At 44.0% G+C, this 16253-nt stretch overlaps 1 protein-coding gene across 1 annotated transcript in view; it reads left to right on the forward strand.

Annotated features, from left to right (window-relative positions):
• The window catches only part of DOCK2 (dedicator of cytokinesis 2), a 410412-nt gene that overhangs the window by 31310 nt on the left and 362849 nt on the right, over nucleotides 1–16253 (forward strand). Inside the window, exons 4-8 of the mRNA XM_060146542.1 lie at nucleotides 1055–1110; nucleotides 1604–1700; nucleotides 4220–4368; nucleotides 9678–9813; nucleotides 12407–12561. Coding sequence (XP_060002525.1) covers nucleotides 1055–1110; nucleotides 1604–1700; nucleotides 4220–4368; nucleotides 9678–9813; nucleotides 12407–12561 — 593 coding nt within the window. The remainder of the gene's footprint in view (nucleotides 1–1054; nucleotides 1111–1603; nucleotides 1701–4219; nucleotides 4369–9677; nucleotides 9814–12406; nucleotides 12562–16253) is intronic.

The raw sequence follows: 16253 nt of genomic DNA on the forward strand, positions 1-16253 counted from the left end.
GGACAATATTGGATGTCTGTACATGACCCTGCCAGCCCCCTGGGCACTCATCTCCCACTGTTGCTCCTCTGCAGACTGATTCCATTCCTCCCTCCTTGTGTCCTGTGATTTCCTCGCTGTGCCTCAGTGCCTTCCCCTTTCACTCATTCTTTAAGGTCAACCTCCAGAGCTCTCTTCTCCCTGAAACTTTTCCTAATATGCCAGTCACATATGATTTTTCGAGTCCTGTGGAATTGTGCATTTTTTATCTGAAATTTATCTCCTACTGCCTTTCTTTAGCATTGCTTGGGGCATTCATCATTTCCTCACCTACGTGTGCAACATGACTCAGAAGGGACAGGTCCAGTCTCCGCCCTCAGGGAGTTCCCCTGCCCCAGCCCCACAGCACACCGCCATCTCCATGGGAGCAAGCGCCTGCTTTGCTCATCTCTCTACATCTCACAGTGTCTAGCGCAGTGACCGGATGTCCCCAGTGTACACGCTGGCTGAATTTATGAAGGAATTTCCAAGTAGTTGATCAACTTCTCTTAACGGAGCTAAGCTTATAGAGCAAGGAAATAATAGATGCTTTTTCCTTCCTCCATCATGAACAATAAAATAAATCCAGAGAGAAAGAGATCTCAAATCAAAGCAACCCATATGCAACCAGGGACACTGTTGCCTCAGGACCTGACCTTTCCTGACTGTGAAGGGTGGCTGCTGTCCCGGGCAGGAGAGGCGAGAGGCAGAACGCTATTCTCCCTTAGAGTGAGTCTTTCAGGCACTCCAGCCTTGCCCATCTGATAGGGTGAGTGTCCGCAATGGGGTTGGAGCATCCTTTGGAATCGAGGGCTACTGTGGGATCCTGAACAACTGATAAAGAACTGGAGAGGAACCAGACCTGAAAGAGTAGATTTGGCACCTACCACTTGTTCTCTTGGACTGAGATTATTCCTGTAAGTTTGAGGTTTTTACCAGCTAGCAGCTTTTGGAAAAATCATGAAGACCTGGGGTCAGTTTTTTTCTGTAGGGACAGGTCATGCTATCTCACCTTGTCTTATCTTATCCCCAACAGGGCATTTTTCCTAAATCCTTTATCCACATCAAAGAAGTGACAGTGGAGAAAAAAAGGTATTTGCCCTCCTTCCCCACACTAGACCCTCCAGTGGCTCGTGGATGTCGCTGTCCTGTCTGCTCTGAAAACCTGACTGGGCAGATGTGAAGGATGCTCAGCCGATCCGCCTTCCTTGTGCTGTGTTTATTTATCTTCTTTCCCTCACTGGATGGGAGACCCAATGCAGATTGATTCATGTTCACATCTGATTCTGAGGGGGTATTAGTAAACCTGGAGAATCACACTTTTCACTGGCAGCTGCCTTTGAACTGAATTAAAGTAGATTACTCCTGAATAATGAGCTTGGAGGGCCCACCCAATGAAGGAGGACATTAAAAAGGAAGTCCCTTGCATCTGCATAATGTAATTGGTGTAGACATTAGAGGCGGTTTAGTCTCCTGCCAGGAAGGCCCCTCTCAGCAGCTGTAGCTTAATGCAAATTTGCCAGCATCTTATCTTGTTAGCACCTGGGTCTCAATTTCACACCATTTTCTCTCCCACCTTAAATAGAAATATCGAGAACATTATTCCTGCAGAAATTCCTCTGGCACAAGAAGTGACAACGACACTTTGGGAATGGGGCAGCATCTGGAAACAGCTCTACGTGGTAAGACTCAAAACCCTGCTCCCTGGGATGGAAGCTTCTTGCAGTTTTTGGCTTGGTTCAAATATGGAATTTAGCCTTGACATAGTATAGCAAACAGTATGAGGCTATCAAGGCCCAGAGAAGTTAGGTGACTTTCTCAAAGCCATACAGCGAGCTAGTGACAGAGCCATAGTGAATGGGCATCTGGTGTGATCCTTCTGTTTTTTTAAACTACTGAAAAAGTCATCAAACTTGAGTATGCTTAAGAATCACCTCGAAAGCTATTAAAAATACAGCTTCCTTCAATGGGGCTCTGCATTTTAATAAACTTAGAGATTTTGATTTGGTGGTCTGCCGATAACACGTTGAGAAATACTGTTCTCGTATATTAATTAACTAATGACTGTTGTCCTCAGATCTATGAGGGAGCTTTGACCCTGGAAAACAAAGAGCGTGTTTTATACGAGTTTTCCCTGTATTGAAGTAAATCTAATTTAAAATCCTCCTTTGATGTTTCTAAAACTAATGAAAGTGAGCAGCTAAGAAAACCATTAAACTGAGAGTGAAAATGTCGACCAAGGCTCACTGCATATTTGTTACAGCATCGTGTACACCTGCTGTTGCACACGCTCTGTTTGTGGAGTCACATTTTATGGTCATAAATGTTGACTCCCATGTGGATATTTCATCATATATGGTAATGGGCATATTCAGTTACCATTCTATAAGTTTCCCAAAGGTTGTTAGGACAGTTTAGGGGGCAAACAGCAGACTTGAGGCTAAAGTGATTTATTATTTATTTCTACCACCCCTTTTACACATCACATACACAGGCACCGTGGAAGCTTGGCATTTTCCTTAAGAAATCTTTGAATTGCAAGTCCATCATGCCCTTTACCCTAGTAAAGTGATCCTTAAACCTCCAGTTTCATGATTCTTACCATATCTGCATACCACCCATGAAGTATTTACTTAAAACCTAAGTTGTCTCCCTTTTTAGTAAACTTAAATGACTTACATAAGGAACTTTACAACATACTGTGTCATTCCAACAATCCTCCAACTCTCCAACACCAACTGGATGCCCTATAATTCAATTCAATTCAGTTCTAACACTGACTCCCCAGAGTTTAAGGGCTCAGTTCTACACGACTGCCCTCTCTTCAGATGCCAGTTGCAAGTCCCAGGTCCCAGGCTCCCCACACATCTGTCCAACTTGGTACAAATTCGGGGACTCCCACAACACCCCTCCAACCTCACCTCAGGTTCCGTGTGTCCTTAGAACAACTCATAAAACTCAGGAAAGTACTACTTTTACAGTTTTATTATAAAGGATACAACTCAGGAACAGCCAATGGAAGAGAGACACAGAGGAAGGTACTGGGGTAGCGATGGGCACAGAGTTTCCGTGCCTTCCCCAGGGAAGGCGTGCCACCCTCCCAGCACATCAATATGTTTACCTTCTGGGAAGCTACTAGAACCTCGTTGTTCAAGAGTTTTTATCCGCATTTCATTACATAGGCATGATTAAATGATTGAATCAAGTTCCAACCCTTCTAACCTCCCTGGAGGTTGGGGGTTGGAGCTGGAAGTTCCAACCCTCTAACCACATGGTTGGTTCCTCTGACAGCCAGCCCCCATTCTTGAAGCTCTCTAGGACTCATCTCATTAGCACAGACTCAGGTCTGGTCAAAACAGGCTCGTTGTGAATAAGAAAAGACACATCTATCACTTAGAAAATTCCAAGCATTTTAAGAGCTCTGTGCCAGAAACCGGGGAGGAAGACCCAATAGGTATATATACTTTTATCACTTCACACGTGCTTCCCAAATGCACTTGGCACAATTAGAACATTATTCAAAGAAATACATGAAAACAAAACAATGTCATCAAGTAGTACCTGTCAAAAGCTCTGGAGCCAAAGAACTTCTCTCTCTTTTTGTTAAAAAAAAAACAAATTAACAAATGTGAGAGAGGGGTTAAAGTCATGTTGCCATGAAACTGCAACTTTCTCTTGCCCTTAAACAGAAGGATGGGAAGAGACTAGAGGAGAATCACCATATGGGTCCCTAATATGTGTCTTTGTACCACCAAAACCATCTCATGTCCCTTGGGTTGTATGCCTGTTACACTTGGGGGAACACTGCCCTAGAAACAGGCCTTTTGCACCAGAGCAGTGGCCCTGGTTCTCAGCCTTAAAGGGCCTGGCCTCTGAGACCTGCATTGCAGCAGATGTTCTTGGCATTCCTATTCAACATGTAACTTCTTGGATAAGAGTCAGAAATAACCCCTCTTTTTTTAAACCAGGAAGTGATTGGCATTATTACTTTTGCTTTTGAGAAACCCCTGTGGCCCTGGGGGAGGAAACATGTCAATGACTCAGACCACCACCCAATCCCTTCACAGCTGGGTAGGGGCCAAGAGAGGCACTCGAGCCATGGCCCCTGAACATGCATGCTTGCCTTTGGCCCAGTTTGCCAGATGGAGGCCCAAGACCTTCGGTGCAGGTGACTGCGACTGTTTCCTGTTTCTGCTCCTAGGCCAGCAGAAAGGAGCGGTTCCAACAGGTGCAGTCCATGATGTACGACCTGATGGACTGGCGGTCACAGCTCCTCTCAGGAACTTTGCCCAAGGACGAGCTGAAGGAACTGAAGCAGAAAGTCACGTCCAGAATTGACTATGGCAACAAGTAACGTCTCTTTCCTCCAAAAAGATGTTTTCTTTCCCCACCCACCCCACTTCTTCCCTTTCTCCCTATGAGAAGCTAGGTTTCATTTTTAGATGCGAGTTTGCCACTTTCTATTTGGGAGAAGGCTGTTACCAACGACCGTGCTTGTGTGCCTTTGCTATCACCCTCGTGGGACCCAGGGACATGCAAGCAGAGAGAGGCTTGCTTATCCAGTGGTTATTAGCCGGCTAGAGATTTAGGACACTCATTTAACCTACTTCCAAGGGGCTGGGGAGCACAGTCATGCTGGTTCACTTTCGGCTTAGTTGTCATTTTATTCCTGCATTTACAAAGCTCTCTCTTAAATCCCAATGTGAGACTTAATGTCCCTTCCTCGTCCTACATTAATCTAAGCCACATGCCATCAGCTAACTCATATGCACAGTTACAAAAGCATTTCCTCAAAGGGAAAGAAGCAGAAATTGGTTAGTTTGAATGCTGTGAAGTTAAGGAGAGTGTGAAACAATTTTTTGAGGCAGGACAATGCACTAATAATAATAGTAATGAAAATAACATTATAACTAACACTAACACCTAATCCAAGCTTATCATGCACCAGTCTTTAGCTTTGTGTTTCACATCCATTGTCTTATTTTTTTTTTTTTAATTTTTATTTATTTTTTGGCTGTGTTGGGTCTTTGTTGCTGTGCGTGGCTTTCTCTAGTTGTGGTTTGTCGCGGTGTGCAGGCTTCTCATTGCGGTGGCTTCTCTTATTGTGGAGCACAGGCTCCAGGCGCACGGGTCTCAGTAGCTGTGACTCGCGGGCTCTAGAGCGCCGGCTCAGTAGTTGTGGTGCACAGGCTTAGTTGCTCCGCGGCATGTGAGATCTTCCCGGACCAGCACTCAAACCCGTGTCCCCTGTACTGGCAGGTGGATTCTTAACCACTGCACTACTATTAATTTTTATAACAACTCTATGAGGCATGCAGTTTTAGTATCCTCATTTTTTCAGGTGAAGAAGCTGAGGCTCTTAAAGAGGTTAACTAACAGGTCCAAAGTCACATAGCTAGTAAATGGCAGAACCAGAATTTAGACCAGGCAATCTGACTCTAGAGCCCCTGGGCCTCACCATTATATACTAGTTGGATAACATTTGAGAACTGTAAAGGCCCTCCCCGTCCTGATTATGTGAGTGCTCTCCAAACATCCTACTTACTTGTTGATTCATCCCAACAACAAACATGTATTAAGCGCTTATGATTGGCCTGATTTCCTGCTAGGGTTTTTGAGGCCACAGAAATAAAAGTTCCTGTACACTAAGGGACCACAGTCCAGTTAAGAGTGAGCTACAAGTAAACTATTGATATGTATTGTGGTAACTTTGATGGCTTAGGAGGCAAGAGCATTCTTAATTCAATTTGGAGAAGGAAGTCAAGGAAAGCTTCCTGGAGGAGGTGACCACAGTTAAATTTTGAAAGATAAAGAAGTGTTAAGTAGGTTTTTAAAAAAAGGGAGGCTGAGAGTGCATGAGAAAACATAGCATGTTCAGAAGACTGCAAAGTGGATCAGAAGCCTGGAACATAGGGCCTGAGTGGGAAATGGAAAGAGCCTATTAAGTGGGAATAAAAAAAGAAATTTTCCCAGCAGCCAGGCTTCCTTGCCTTTGTCACACGCACTAGGAAGATGATCCAAAGAGGAAAGCCAATGGGTCCAACTTATGGCTGATTCCCATCCCAGGAGCACGATCCCTCTGCTGGTTCCCCTGCTGGCAGCTGGCAGGCGAGTCCAAATCTGCTTATCCTGCTCATCATCCCAAAGTGACAGGAAGGGTTTGCTCTGCAGCTGTTGCTGCCATTGGTACAGTGATATCTTTAGCTGAGCATGGTTGCAGCTGGGACGTGGGAATTGAGGACGTTTTGCTGCTTCGCAGTAATGGCGTCTGTGACCTTCAGATGTTTCCTCATGGGGGCTTCTGACAATAAGGACCAAGGATGGAAAAAATGGTCACCACTCTTAGGAAGCCTTCCCTGATTTTCCTCCACCCACCCTGGCTGGGTTAGGCACTCTTGCAGGCCCTTAGCACCCTGACCAGTAATTACCTCCTTACTGGCCTGTCTCCCATGCTGTTTTGGTAGCTCCTCTAGGGCAGATTCATTTCTATGTGCTGGGCATAGGATCTGCATGCAGTAGGTGAATGGTGGTGAAAGGAGAAAGAGGATCCTCCCTAAATCAGCCTCCCTCTACAGCATCGCCTGGATCAGCACCGTGCTTTCAGTTTCAGTCAGTTGCCTTTGGGGAAGTGAGAGACATCCTCGGAGACAGAGGCCCTGAGCTAAGGGGCCCCTTGTTTCTTGCTTCACTTCCCTGATGACTTCACCTGGAAGTGAGAGAGATTTGTGCACCTTAAATTAATATAGGCCTGGTGTCTTGGGGGTTCAGAGCTCTGATATGGGATAGGCAGCTTCCTGAAAACCAGAAGGCCAGATTTCAGGTCAGAGTGTCAGGAACAGCATGAGGACCATCAGCCTCAGGCTGTGAGAGTCAGGGAAGCAGGACTCTGAGTCTTGGAGGACTGGTCAGAATCAGCCTATTTCTTCCCCCAGAAATTCCATTCCTTCCTTCAGCCATCAAACTTTTGTCGAGCACCCGAGAGGCCCTCAAGACACAGACATTTACAAAATACAGCCTCTCTATGCAACAACAACAACAAAAGGCAAGCAAAGAGAACTAATAATAACTTTCTGAGTGCTTACTGTCTGCCAGGTACAGTTTTAAGCACTTTCCATGCATTAACTCGGTTAAGTCTCGCAACAACTCTGTGAGGCAGGTACTATTATCATCCCTATTTCTTAGATGAGGAAATGGAGGCTCACAGGCTGATTAGGTCATTTTGCCCAAGATGCACTGGAATTTGAACCAGGTAGCTTGGCTCCAGAGTTCAAGCACTTAACCACTGCATTCTACTGCCTCCTGTGGACTATGAGGATTAGTAAGAGAAAGAGAAGTAAGCAGACAGTTGAGTCAGAAGTCACGCGTTTCATGAGAGGAGGAAGCGTGAACAAGAGGGTGGGAGGAGACAGGGCAGGGTGTGACACCTGCCCTGCATCACACAACACTGGCAGGAATTATTAGGTGAAGAAATTTGAGAAAGAGAGAGAGAGAAGTTGAGAGGAGCTGAGAGATGAGCATGAATATGGAGAGGAAGGTAGACAGGGGCTGGAATCTCGAGGGCATGAGTACCAGGTGGAAAAGTTCAGATTTGTCCAGAGAGCGATGGGGAGCCACAGAAAAAGCCATTTCTGTTTTCTTCACCGTAAAAATTTTTATTTTTTTGAAAAAGGCATACAGTGAGGACTTCCTCCCCTGCCCTCGTCTTGGGTTCATTTTATCACTTTCTTGAACAGAGAGAGCAGTGGGGCTACCTTCTAAGGAGAAACTGTCAAAATGCTCAGTTCTCCAAAATGAATGGTTTGCTGTCCTATTGGGAAGAAGCCTCTCCTGATCTTGGGTCATGGGAATCCCATCAATCCTGCCCCTTGTCTACTAAAGCTTCCAAGTTTCAAATGAAACTGGTAATGGACAAGCTCTTTGGTATCCAAGGAGTGAGGAATCCTCAAATGATTCCTTCAAACCCCAAGACAGCTGGACCCGGGAGAATGTTTTATTCATACATTTTAGAACCGAATCCACTTTGATAAATTTCGAAGAGAAAGGAGCTAGAGAGATCTCGGCATTAAATTACGTATTGGCTGTGCTTCGTCTTTTCCCAGGTCGTGAGAGCCTCTGCTCAGCATTAGTTGAATACATTTATTCCCCCTTAGCATTGCCCATTCAGCAGCATGGCTGTGCAACATTATGAGTCATATCTAGTTGGAAGTTAATTTCCTAATGAATGTGGACAAATGGGTGAACTTTGGCTCCCTTCTGTTTGCATTTGGATGACATGAGAGATGTGCCTCTCAATCCAGTTGACAAATAAGAGATGAAAACGTAGTCTCCTTCATCTGTCCTTGCTGCCCTGACCCTGTCTGGTGCTTGGTGGTAGTGGTGCCTAAGCAGAACCACCGTTGTTCCTCTCAGAGTCTCCATCAGCCCACCGCCCCCTCCCCTCTTTGTATGGACAACTGAGGTCCTCCATGTCAACATCAGATGCAAAAGCAGCTTCAGGTTAGGACCTGTGCAAACATAACCCCTGTCCACAAACCCAGTGCTGCCTCTAAGAGCCTCCTATCTTGAAAGTATACCATAAAGGTTTAAGAGTGCAGACTAGTAATGCCATATTACTTTTTACTAGCTATGTGACCTGGAGTAAATTATCCTCAGTCTTTTCTTCATCTGTAAAATGCAGGTATTAATAGTACTTCCCTCACAGCATTGTTACAAGAGTTAAATGCCTTAATATGTGTGAAGAATTTAAGGTACCGCTTATCGCAAGTGCTGTGTGACTATTTTGCTGTTACTAGTATCATTGATGCCAATCAGAATGGCAGATGCAGTTGAAACAAATCAATACCAAACAGGGAAAATCTTGTGACCTGGAAGTCACAGAGCTAAAGAGCACACTGTGGGTAACAATGGATATATGTGAGATTTCTCCCCCAACGACTATTTTCAAGGTACCATTGAATAAGCGATACATGAATACCTTCTCTGCATATGTATTACATATCATACTATATTATGTTATGTTATATAAACATTAAATAGAGATAAGGCAAAATTCTCCCTTGGCCCCTCCACCCCTCCTAGTCCCAGTGCCCTACCTCTCCTCACAGGCACGCATGTTGGTAGTTTGGTGCATTTTGTCCATACCTTTCTCTCTGTACATGCACCCAGGTAACATACCTGCCTTGGTTTCTTTGTTTGCTTGTTTTTTACTTAAAACACACTGTATGCATCTTTCCATGCTTGATTTTTTTCTTCACTAACACATATCATTAAACATATCAAAACTATATCATATTTTTAAAACCCAACTACATAGAATTCCATTACAGATGACAGTTTGTCATTCCCCCTTTGACTGACATTTTAGTTTTTTTCAACACTTTGCTGATGCAACACACATCCTTGTTCATTGTTTTTCTAAGTTCAGTATCACAGGAAATACACATTAAAATTTTCTTAGTACATACTACCACAGTACCTCCCAGAAAGGCTGAGCTATATCAGTGTGACTCCCAGCTGTGTGCAAGGCTGTCTGTATAGAGCTGTGCTATGGGAGCCTATGATCCTTAGAAATCAGGTGAGCTTTCTGGTAGAAACTTCTCACCAACATTCTACAGACTTCAACCTCCCTTGATTTATCATCTCACATTTTTGCTTTTCAGAATCCTTGAGCTTGATCTGATTGTCAGAGATGAAGATGGAAATATCTTGGACCCTGATAATACCAGTGTCATCAGCTTGTTCCATGCACACGAAGAAGCGACTGATAAAATCACAGAGCGTATCAAGGAAGAGATGGTGAGCTTTGTGAACTAGGCTTGGCCAAGCGAAGCAGGCTTTAGCACGTCATAAGCTTAAAATAATAAGCTCGTTAACCAGACTGTATATTATTCAAAGGGACATCTGTCCTATGACCTGAGATCATCAGTAACCACATGCATTTTATTGTGTTTTTTTTTTTTTTTTGGGTACGCGGGCCTCTCACTGCTGTGGCCTGTCCTGTTGCGGAGCACAGGCTCCGGACGCACAGGTCCAGTGGCCATGGCTCACGGGCCCAGCCGCCCCGCGGCATGTGGGATCTTCCCGGACCGGGGCACGAACCCGTGTCCCCTGCATCGGCAGGCGGACTCTCAACCACTGTGCCACCGGGGAAGCCCCTATTGTGTTTTTGTACTTGGATCTTGATTCATTCCACAACCAGCCCCCAGGTGGTTTAATGCCAGGCAAGTTTCCTGTTCTCACGGACCTTTTATATTCCAGAGAGGAAAAAAGAAGAAATGTTAAAAATGTAAGTAATTCCAGATGGCGATAAGTTTCTAAAAGGCAATCAATTAGTGTTATGTGAATCGGAGTGAATCAGGAGCTATTTTAAAAGGTACCATCAGGAAAGGCCCCTCCCAGGAGGGACATCTGAGATGACACTTGTATAATGTGAAGGCAGCAGGCCTGGGAAGATCTGGGGACAAGATGTTCAGTGCAGGGGGATCAGCAAGTGCAAAGGCCCCGAGATAGGACTGAGTTTTGAATGTTCAAGGAGTAGGAAGGTCAGTATGGATGGGCCATAATGAACAGTGGAAGAGTGAAGGCAATGCTTTGGAGAGGTAGGTAGCAGGAGCCAGTTCTCATAGGACCTAAGGGTCATAGGGAAGAGCTAAAATATTATTCCAGCTGTGGTAAGAAGCCAATAAAAGATTCCAAGGAAACAATCTTTACAAGGTTAACATAATCTGATTTATATTTTTAAAAAGTATTTTATCCACTGTGTATTGTTTGAAAGCAACTTTATTTTTAGCTCTACTGAGATATAATTTTCATACAATAAAATTAATTCATTTAAAATTACAGTCTAATGGATCTTATTAATACATAGTGTTGGGCAGACTCTACCGCAATCAAGGTATAGAATAGCTCCATGATCCTAAAAGTTTCTTTGAGTTCCTTTGCAGTCAACCCCCTTCCCCAGTCCCAAGCCCCAGGCAACCCCTTTTGTGACTATATTTTGTCTTTTCTAGAATTTAATAAAAATGGAATCATATGTCTTTTTTTATAAATTTATTTATTTATTTAATATATATATTTTATTTTTCGCTGTATTGGGTCTTCGTTGCTGCATGTGGGCTTTCTCTATTTCCGGCGAGTGGGGGCTATTCTTCGATGGGGTGTGCGGGCTTCCCATTGCGGTGGCTTCTCTTGTTGTGGAGCACGGGCTCTAGGTGCGTGGGCTTCAGTAGTTGTGACACGTGGGCTCAGTAGTTGTGGTGCACGGGCTTAGTTGCTCTGTGGCATGTGGGTTATTCCTGGACCAGGGCTTGAATCTGCATCCCCTGCATTGGCAGGTGATTCTTAACTGCTGCACCACCAGGGAAGTCCCATATGGTTTTTGTGTTTGACTTCTTTTACTCAGCACGCTATTTTTGAAGTTCGTGTTGTTGTATGTATTAATGTTTTTTCCTTTTCATTGCTGAGTTGCTATACCATTGACCAGTTGCCAATGGTATATATCATTGATCAGTTGTTGAATATGTGGGTTGTTTCTAATTCAGGGCTATTATAACTAATAACACTATGAACATTTTCATATAAATCTTTGTGTGGGCATATGATTTTATTCTTTCTGGATAATAATCGTTGGAGCATATGATAAGTACATATTTAACTTTTTCAGGTACCAACATACTATTTCCCAAAAGGCCTGTACAATTTTGCATTCCCATCGGCAATCTATGGGAGTGCCAGTTCCTCTCCATTCTTGTTAGCACTTGATATTGTCAGTCTTTTAACTTTAGCCATTCTAGTGGTTGTGTAGTGGTATCTCACTGTTGTTTTGAATGTCCCTGAATGACTAGTGATTTTGAGCATCTCTTCATGTGCTTTCTGGCCTAATTTACCATTTGTATCTTTTTTTTGTGAGGTGTCTGTTCAGATACCTTGCCCATTTTCATTGGGTTGATTTTCTTGACATTGAGTTGTAAGAATTCTTTGTATATTCTGGATACAAATTCTTTATCAGATACATGTTTCGCAAATAAATTTTCTCCCGGTGTGTACCTGGACTTTCAGTTTCTTAAATGTGTCTTTCAAAAAGCAAAATTTTCAGTTTTGATAAAGTCTGTTTAAGCATTTTTTTTCTTTTATAGTTTGTGCTTTTTATGACACTAAACTTTATGTGGAAGTCTGGGTCATTTGTGGTATTTCCCAGGATCAAGGCCAAGAGAGTCAAAGTGACTTGGCTCAGACAACAGGAACTTTTGGTGGAAGGCCTGGATATAATGCTGAAATCTTTAGGGTTGAAACTGACATGATTCTTAATATTCAGGGCCATCTTGCTGTTGTTCTAAGTGGTGCTGGGCTAATTTTCTCCATTTTCCTCCCTTTTCCTTCCACCTCTCAGTCAAAAGATCAGCCTGATTATGGAATGTATTCCCGGATCTCCTCATCCCCTACCCACAGCCTCTATGTCTTTGTGAGAAACTTTGTGTGCAGAATTGGGGAAGACGCTGAGCTTTTCATGTCCCTCTATGACCCCAACAAGCAAATGGTCATAAGGTAAGTGTTCAACATTGCCTGACTTCTCTGTATTCGGGAGGTTGGAGTTGGCAGAGCTCAGAGTGCCTTTTCCTTCCGCCATCACTTGTGGAGAAATTCCCACCCAGTAGAGAAACAGTCTAGCTGAGAATGTGGAAATAACTTCTTTTAGGGTGTGGGAGTCAGGTGGAAATGTTACTTTCACCACTTTTTTTTTTTTTCCCAGAGTAGGGTTATGGTTACACCGTAGGGTTTTGTAAACAGTTCTTTGATTACTGGAAAACAACCAGAAATAACAAGATTCAGACAGGTAGCACTGAATAGAATAAAAATACCTATTTTAAAAGGAGAGTTAAGAAATGAATAGTGAAAACGCCCTGTCCTCAACGGCAGTAGCAGGCTAAGAGTGTGGGCTCTGGAATCTGTGTGGGTTCACATCGTGCCCCCACCATTTACTCTTTCTTAACCTTGGGCACGTTGTTAATCTTTCTTAAGCCTGAGTTTCCCATTTGCAAAATGTAGATGTCAACCTCACGGGGTCATTTCTTTTAGTTAGACTTTAATAAGTAAAAGCACAGGAAGCACAGGGCCTGGCACATGGTGCTCCAAGTGGCAGTGGTTATCATTGTTACTACCTTAATTAATTGTTCTTGGAAATGGAAAAAGTAAGGGAACTTCCAGGTACCTCAGCTCGAAGAAGGGAAAACACGTTTGGGAATCTCCAGAGGAAAGACTTTGATGTACTTCTGGCCCCCACCACCAGCCCTGGCGTCTGCTTATGGCTCAGTCCATCCTTCCTCCCAGGTGACCACTGCCTGTCCCCTCCAGTGGGGTTCTGAGCCAACACGTGGTCCTGTATTTGAGATCCCAGTTAACGCAGTACAGTGGAGCTGGAGCATGATCCTTCTGCTTCTATGGAGAAAATGATATCTTCTTACCTTGGTTGTGTTGATGATTAAAGGAGATAACATATAGTTCCTACTGAATTATAAAATTCACTTTAGAAGATAATGGCTCTCATGGAGACATTTAGTAAACATAGAGGGGCTGTCCATCTAAGAAGACGGAACTGAGGTCTGTATATGATCTCACATAATCGTCATTACTCCTTGTGATTTGGGTGAGAAAATGAGGCTCAGAGAGGTCAGGTGACTTGCTCAAAGGCACATATATTTATAAATGGCGGAACTGAGCTGTTCACCCAAGTCCATCTGACTCCGAAGATAAGCTAGTTTCCAGTTTTAGTCTGTCACCAAGGAAAGAGTTGTATCAAATATCCTCAGTGGTTCTCACCAGGGTCTTAGCACTGTTGCGGTGGAAAGCTATTCTTTATAGCAAACTTAAATCCCTAATTTAAAGAATGAGCCCAGCTCATCTGGCTAGGCCTCAGCAGACACTGTGAACAAGTGTACCTGCTCCCTTAGAACCCACTTTGAGATGGTCTGCGTGTCATAGGCCCCTTGCTGTTCCCTGTCAGCTGCTCCAAGGCACCTGTGACAAAGATCCCAAAAGCACTCCCTGCCTCTCAGAAAACACAAAGATTCCTCATGGCTGAATTGACAAGGGTGCCTGGCCTGCTGGCTCATCTAAGTGATGGATGGCCTGAACCAGCCCTGTGGAGGGAGGCAGTGGATCAGTGAGGTGGCAGCTCTGTTCCCCGATGCGCCACACCGAATGATGCGCTCGATGGGGCATGCCTGAGTGATGCCTCTGAGAGTGCCAGAGACACAGGGAAGCCCTCGGGAGAGTGAGGGCTGAGGAGGAAGGGGACAAAGGGGCAGAACCCTGCCCCCTCCCCCGCCCCAAGGATAAAAAAAAAGTAGAAAACAAAGAAAGAAGAGAAGAGGCATGATACAGGAAAGGGGCAGGGGAACGTGGAAGCACTCCCCCAAGTCGGTCTGACTCTGGGTAGCTGTTCTCTCCCTAAGAAACCAAATTTCTCCATTCCTGCCTTCCCTAGCCAGCGTGTGCATACAGTGAGCCACAGGCAAGTTAGGGCATCCTCAGTGTGGCCCAGATGTGAGCTGGGGCGAATTTGCCTGGGACCAACCTTTCAGTATTGGGATGTACGATGGTCCGATTCCAATGGAGCCTGCAGAGATTTGGTTTGGGAAAGTTAAGATAAATTTTGGTAGTATGAAAAAGAAAGCAGTTCAGGCATCAGGCCAGTGGCAAGGCTAATTTCCAAAAGGAGCTCAAGAAAGAGTTGGAATGGTTCTCCCTCTTCCCCTGAGGAGGGTGTCATGTGGAAGAGGTCTTACCTGTCTGGGTGCCAGTAGGCCTTCAGATTTACCACCCAGGTCTTCCTGGGCAAAGATGGATGGGGCCAGCTCAGCCCTCTAATTGCTTTTCTGATTTATGATTCTCTTTCCCCTAGAAGAAAATTGCTGGTGCCTAGAGTTTAGACCTAGCAGGCTAGTTCTCTACTGGACATGCCACATGTGATTAAAGGTCCTGGGAAATACCCAGGTATTTCACTATGACAGTCCAGAAATAACCAATGGAAAATAATTAAAACAATTTGGGGGGGGGGATGGAGCCTTGGAGACTTCTTGGTTATTTTGCTGAAAATTCCACTAAAAATTTTAGATCTTACTAAAAAAAAAAAAAGTACATTTAACTTGATTAAATTTTAACCATTGGTTAATCTGGGACAGTTTTCTTTTTGTTGTAAGTTCTATTTCCCCCTTGAACCTTGCTCAGACTGCTCTTAATAGTCTTCTAGGGGTGAGTGGAGAGAAAAAAACAAGGCATCAGAGAGAACAAACCTCTAAAAAGAAGGCACTTTGCTGAATTCTCTTATTATGCCTTTTTTGGGCTGACTTGGTTTTTGAGTTTTATTTTGTTTGTATCCTGATTCAAGATAACGGGCATTTATTTAGAAGCAACTATATGCTCCTGGATGGCATGGAAAACTGAATGACTCAACTCAGCAAACTCTACCAAGCTTCTCCTAAGTTAAAGAATGCTAGGTTTCCTGATCTTGTCGATGCAGCTAGACTGACTAGTATGAACCACACAGGGTTGTGTGTATGATTGCTAGAAGATGTGTATTGATGAATGATCAGATGTCAGAACTGTGTGACTGCCCTTCATAAAACCTGTCAGTGGGTTCTCATTACTATCAGGATCAAGTCAGAATCCTTGAATGGCCTGTAAAGCCTACATGGGCTGGCCCATCTTTCTAATTTTTCTCTTACCATTTTCCCCTTGGATCTGTCTTTTAGGTGCATCAAACCCCGTCCTGTCTCAGGGCCTTTGCACACATGTTTGCTTTGCCTGAAACATTTCCCTTTCCCACTCTCTTTTTCCTGACCAACTTTATTTACATGTCACATCCTCAGCAAAGACTTCCCTAACCACCCAGCCTAGGCATGGTTCTTCTGATAATACATTCTCACAACATCCTGAACTTTTTTTTTGTAGCATGATTGCATATAAATAGTTGCCACGACTGCATTTAAATCATTACTTAAGTGTATCTCAGATAATGGCTAAGGCCCTCTATGGTCCAACACAGTGTGACATTCCTTCAAGGAAACGGTCCGACATCTAATGGATAATTTAAAATAATGCAGATCTTTACTCAATCTTGAAAGGGGAATAGGGTGGAAGGACAAATACATTCTTAATGCCCAGCAAAACATACAAAAATCCTTTCCCTCTCACTTCTGCCACTCTTTATCACCTCTACAGAGAATGCTGCTGCTCTT

The sequence above is a fragment of the Lagenorhynchus albirostris genome, chromosome 3 (genome assembly GCF_949774975.1).
Source record: "Lagenorhynchus albirostris chromosome 3, mLagAlb1.1, whole genome shotgun sequence".
Classification (NCBI taxonomy): domain Eukaryota; kingdom Metazoa; phylum Chordata; class Mammalia; order Artiodactyla; family Delphinidae; genus Lagenorhynchus; species Lagenorhynchus albirostris.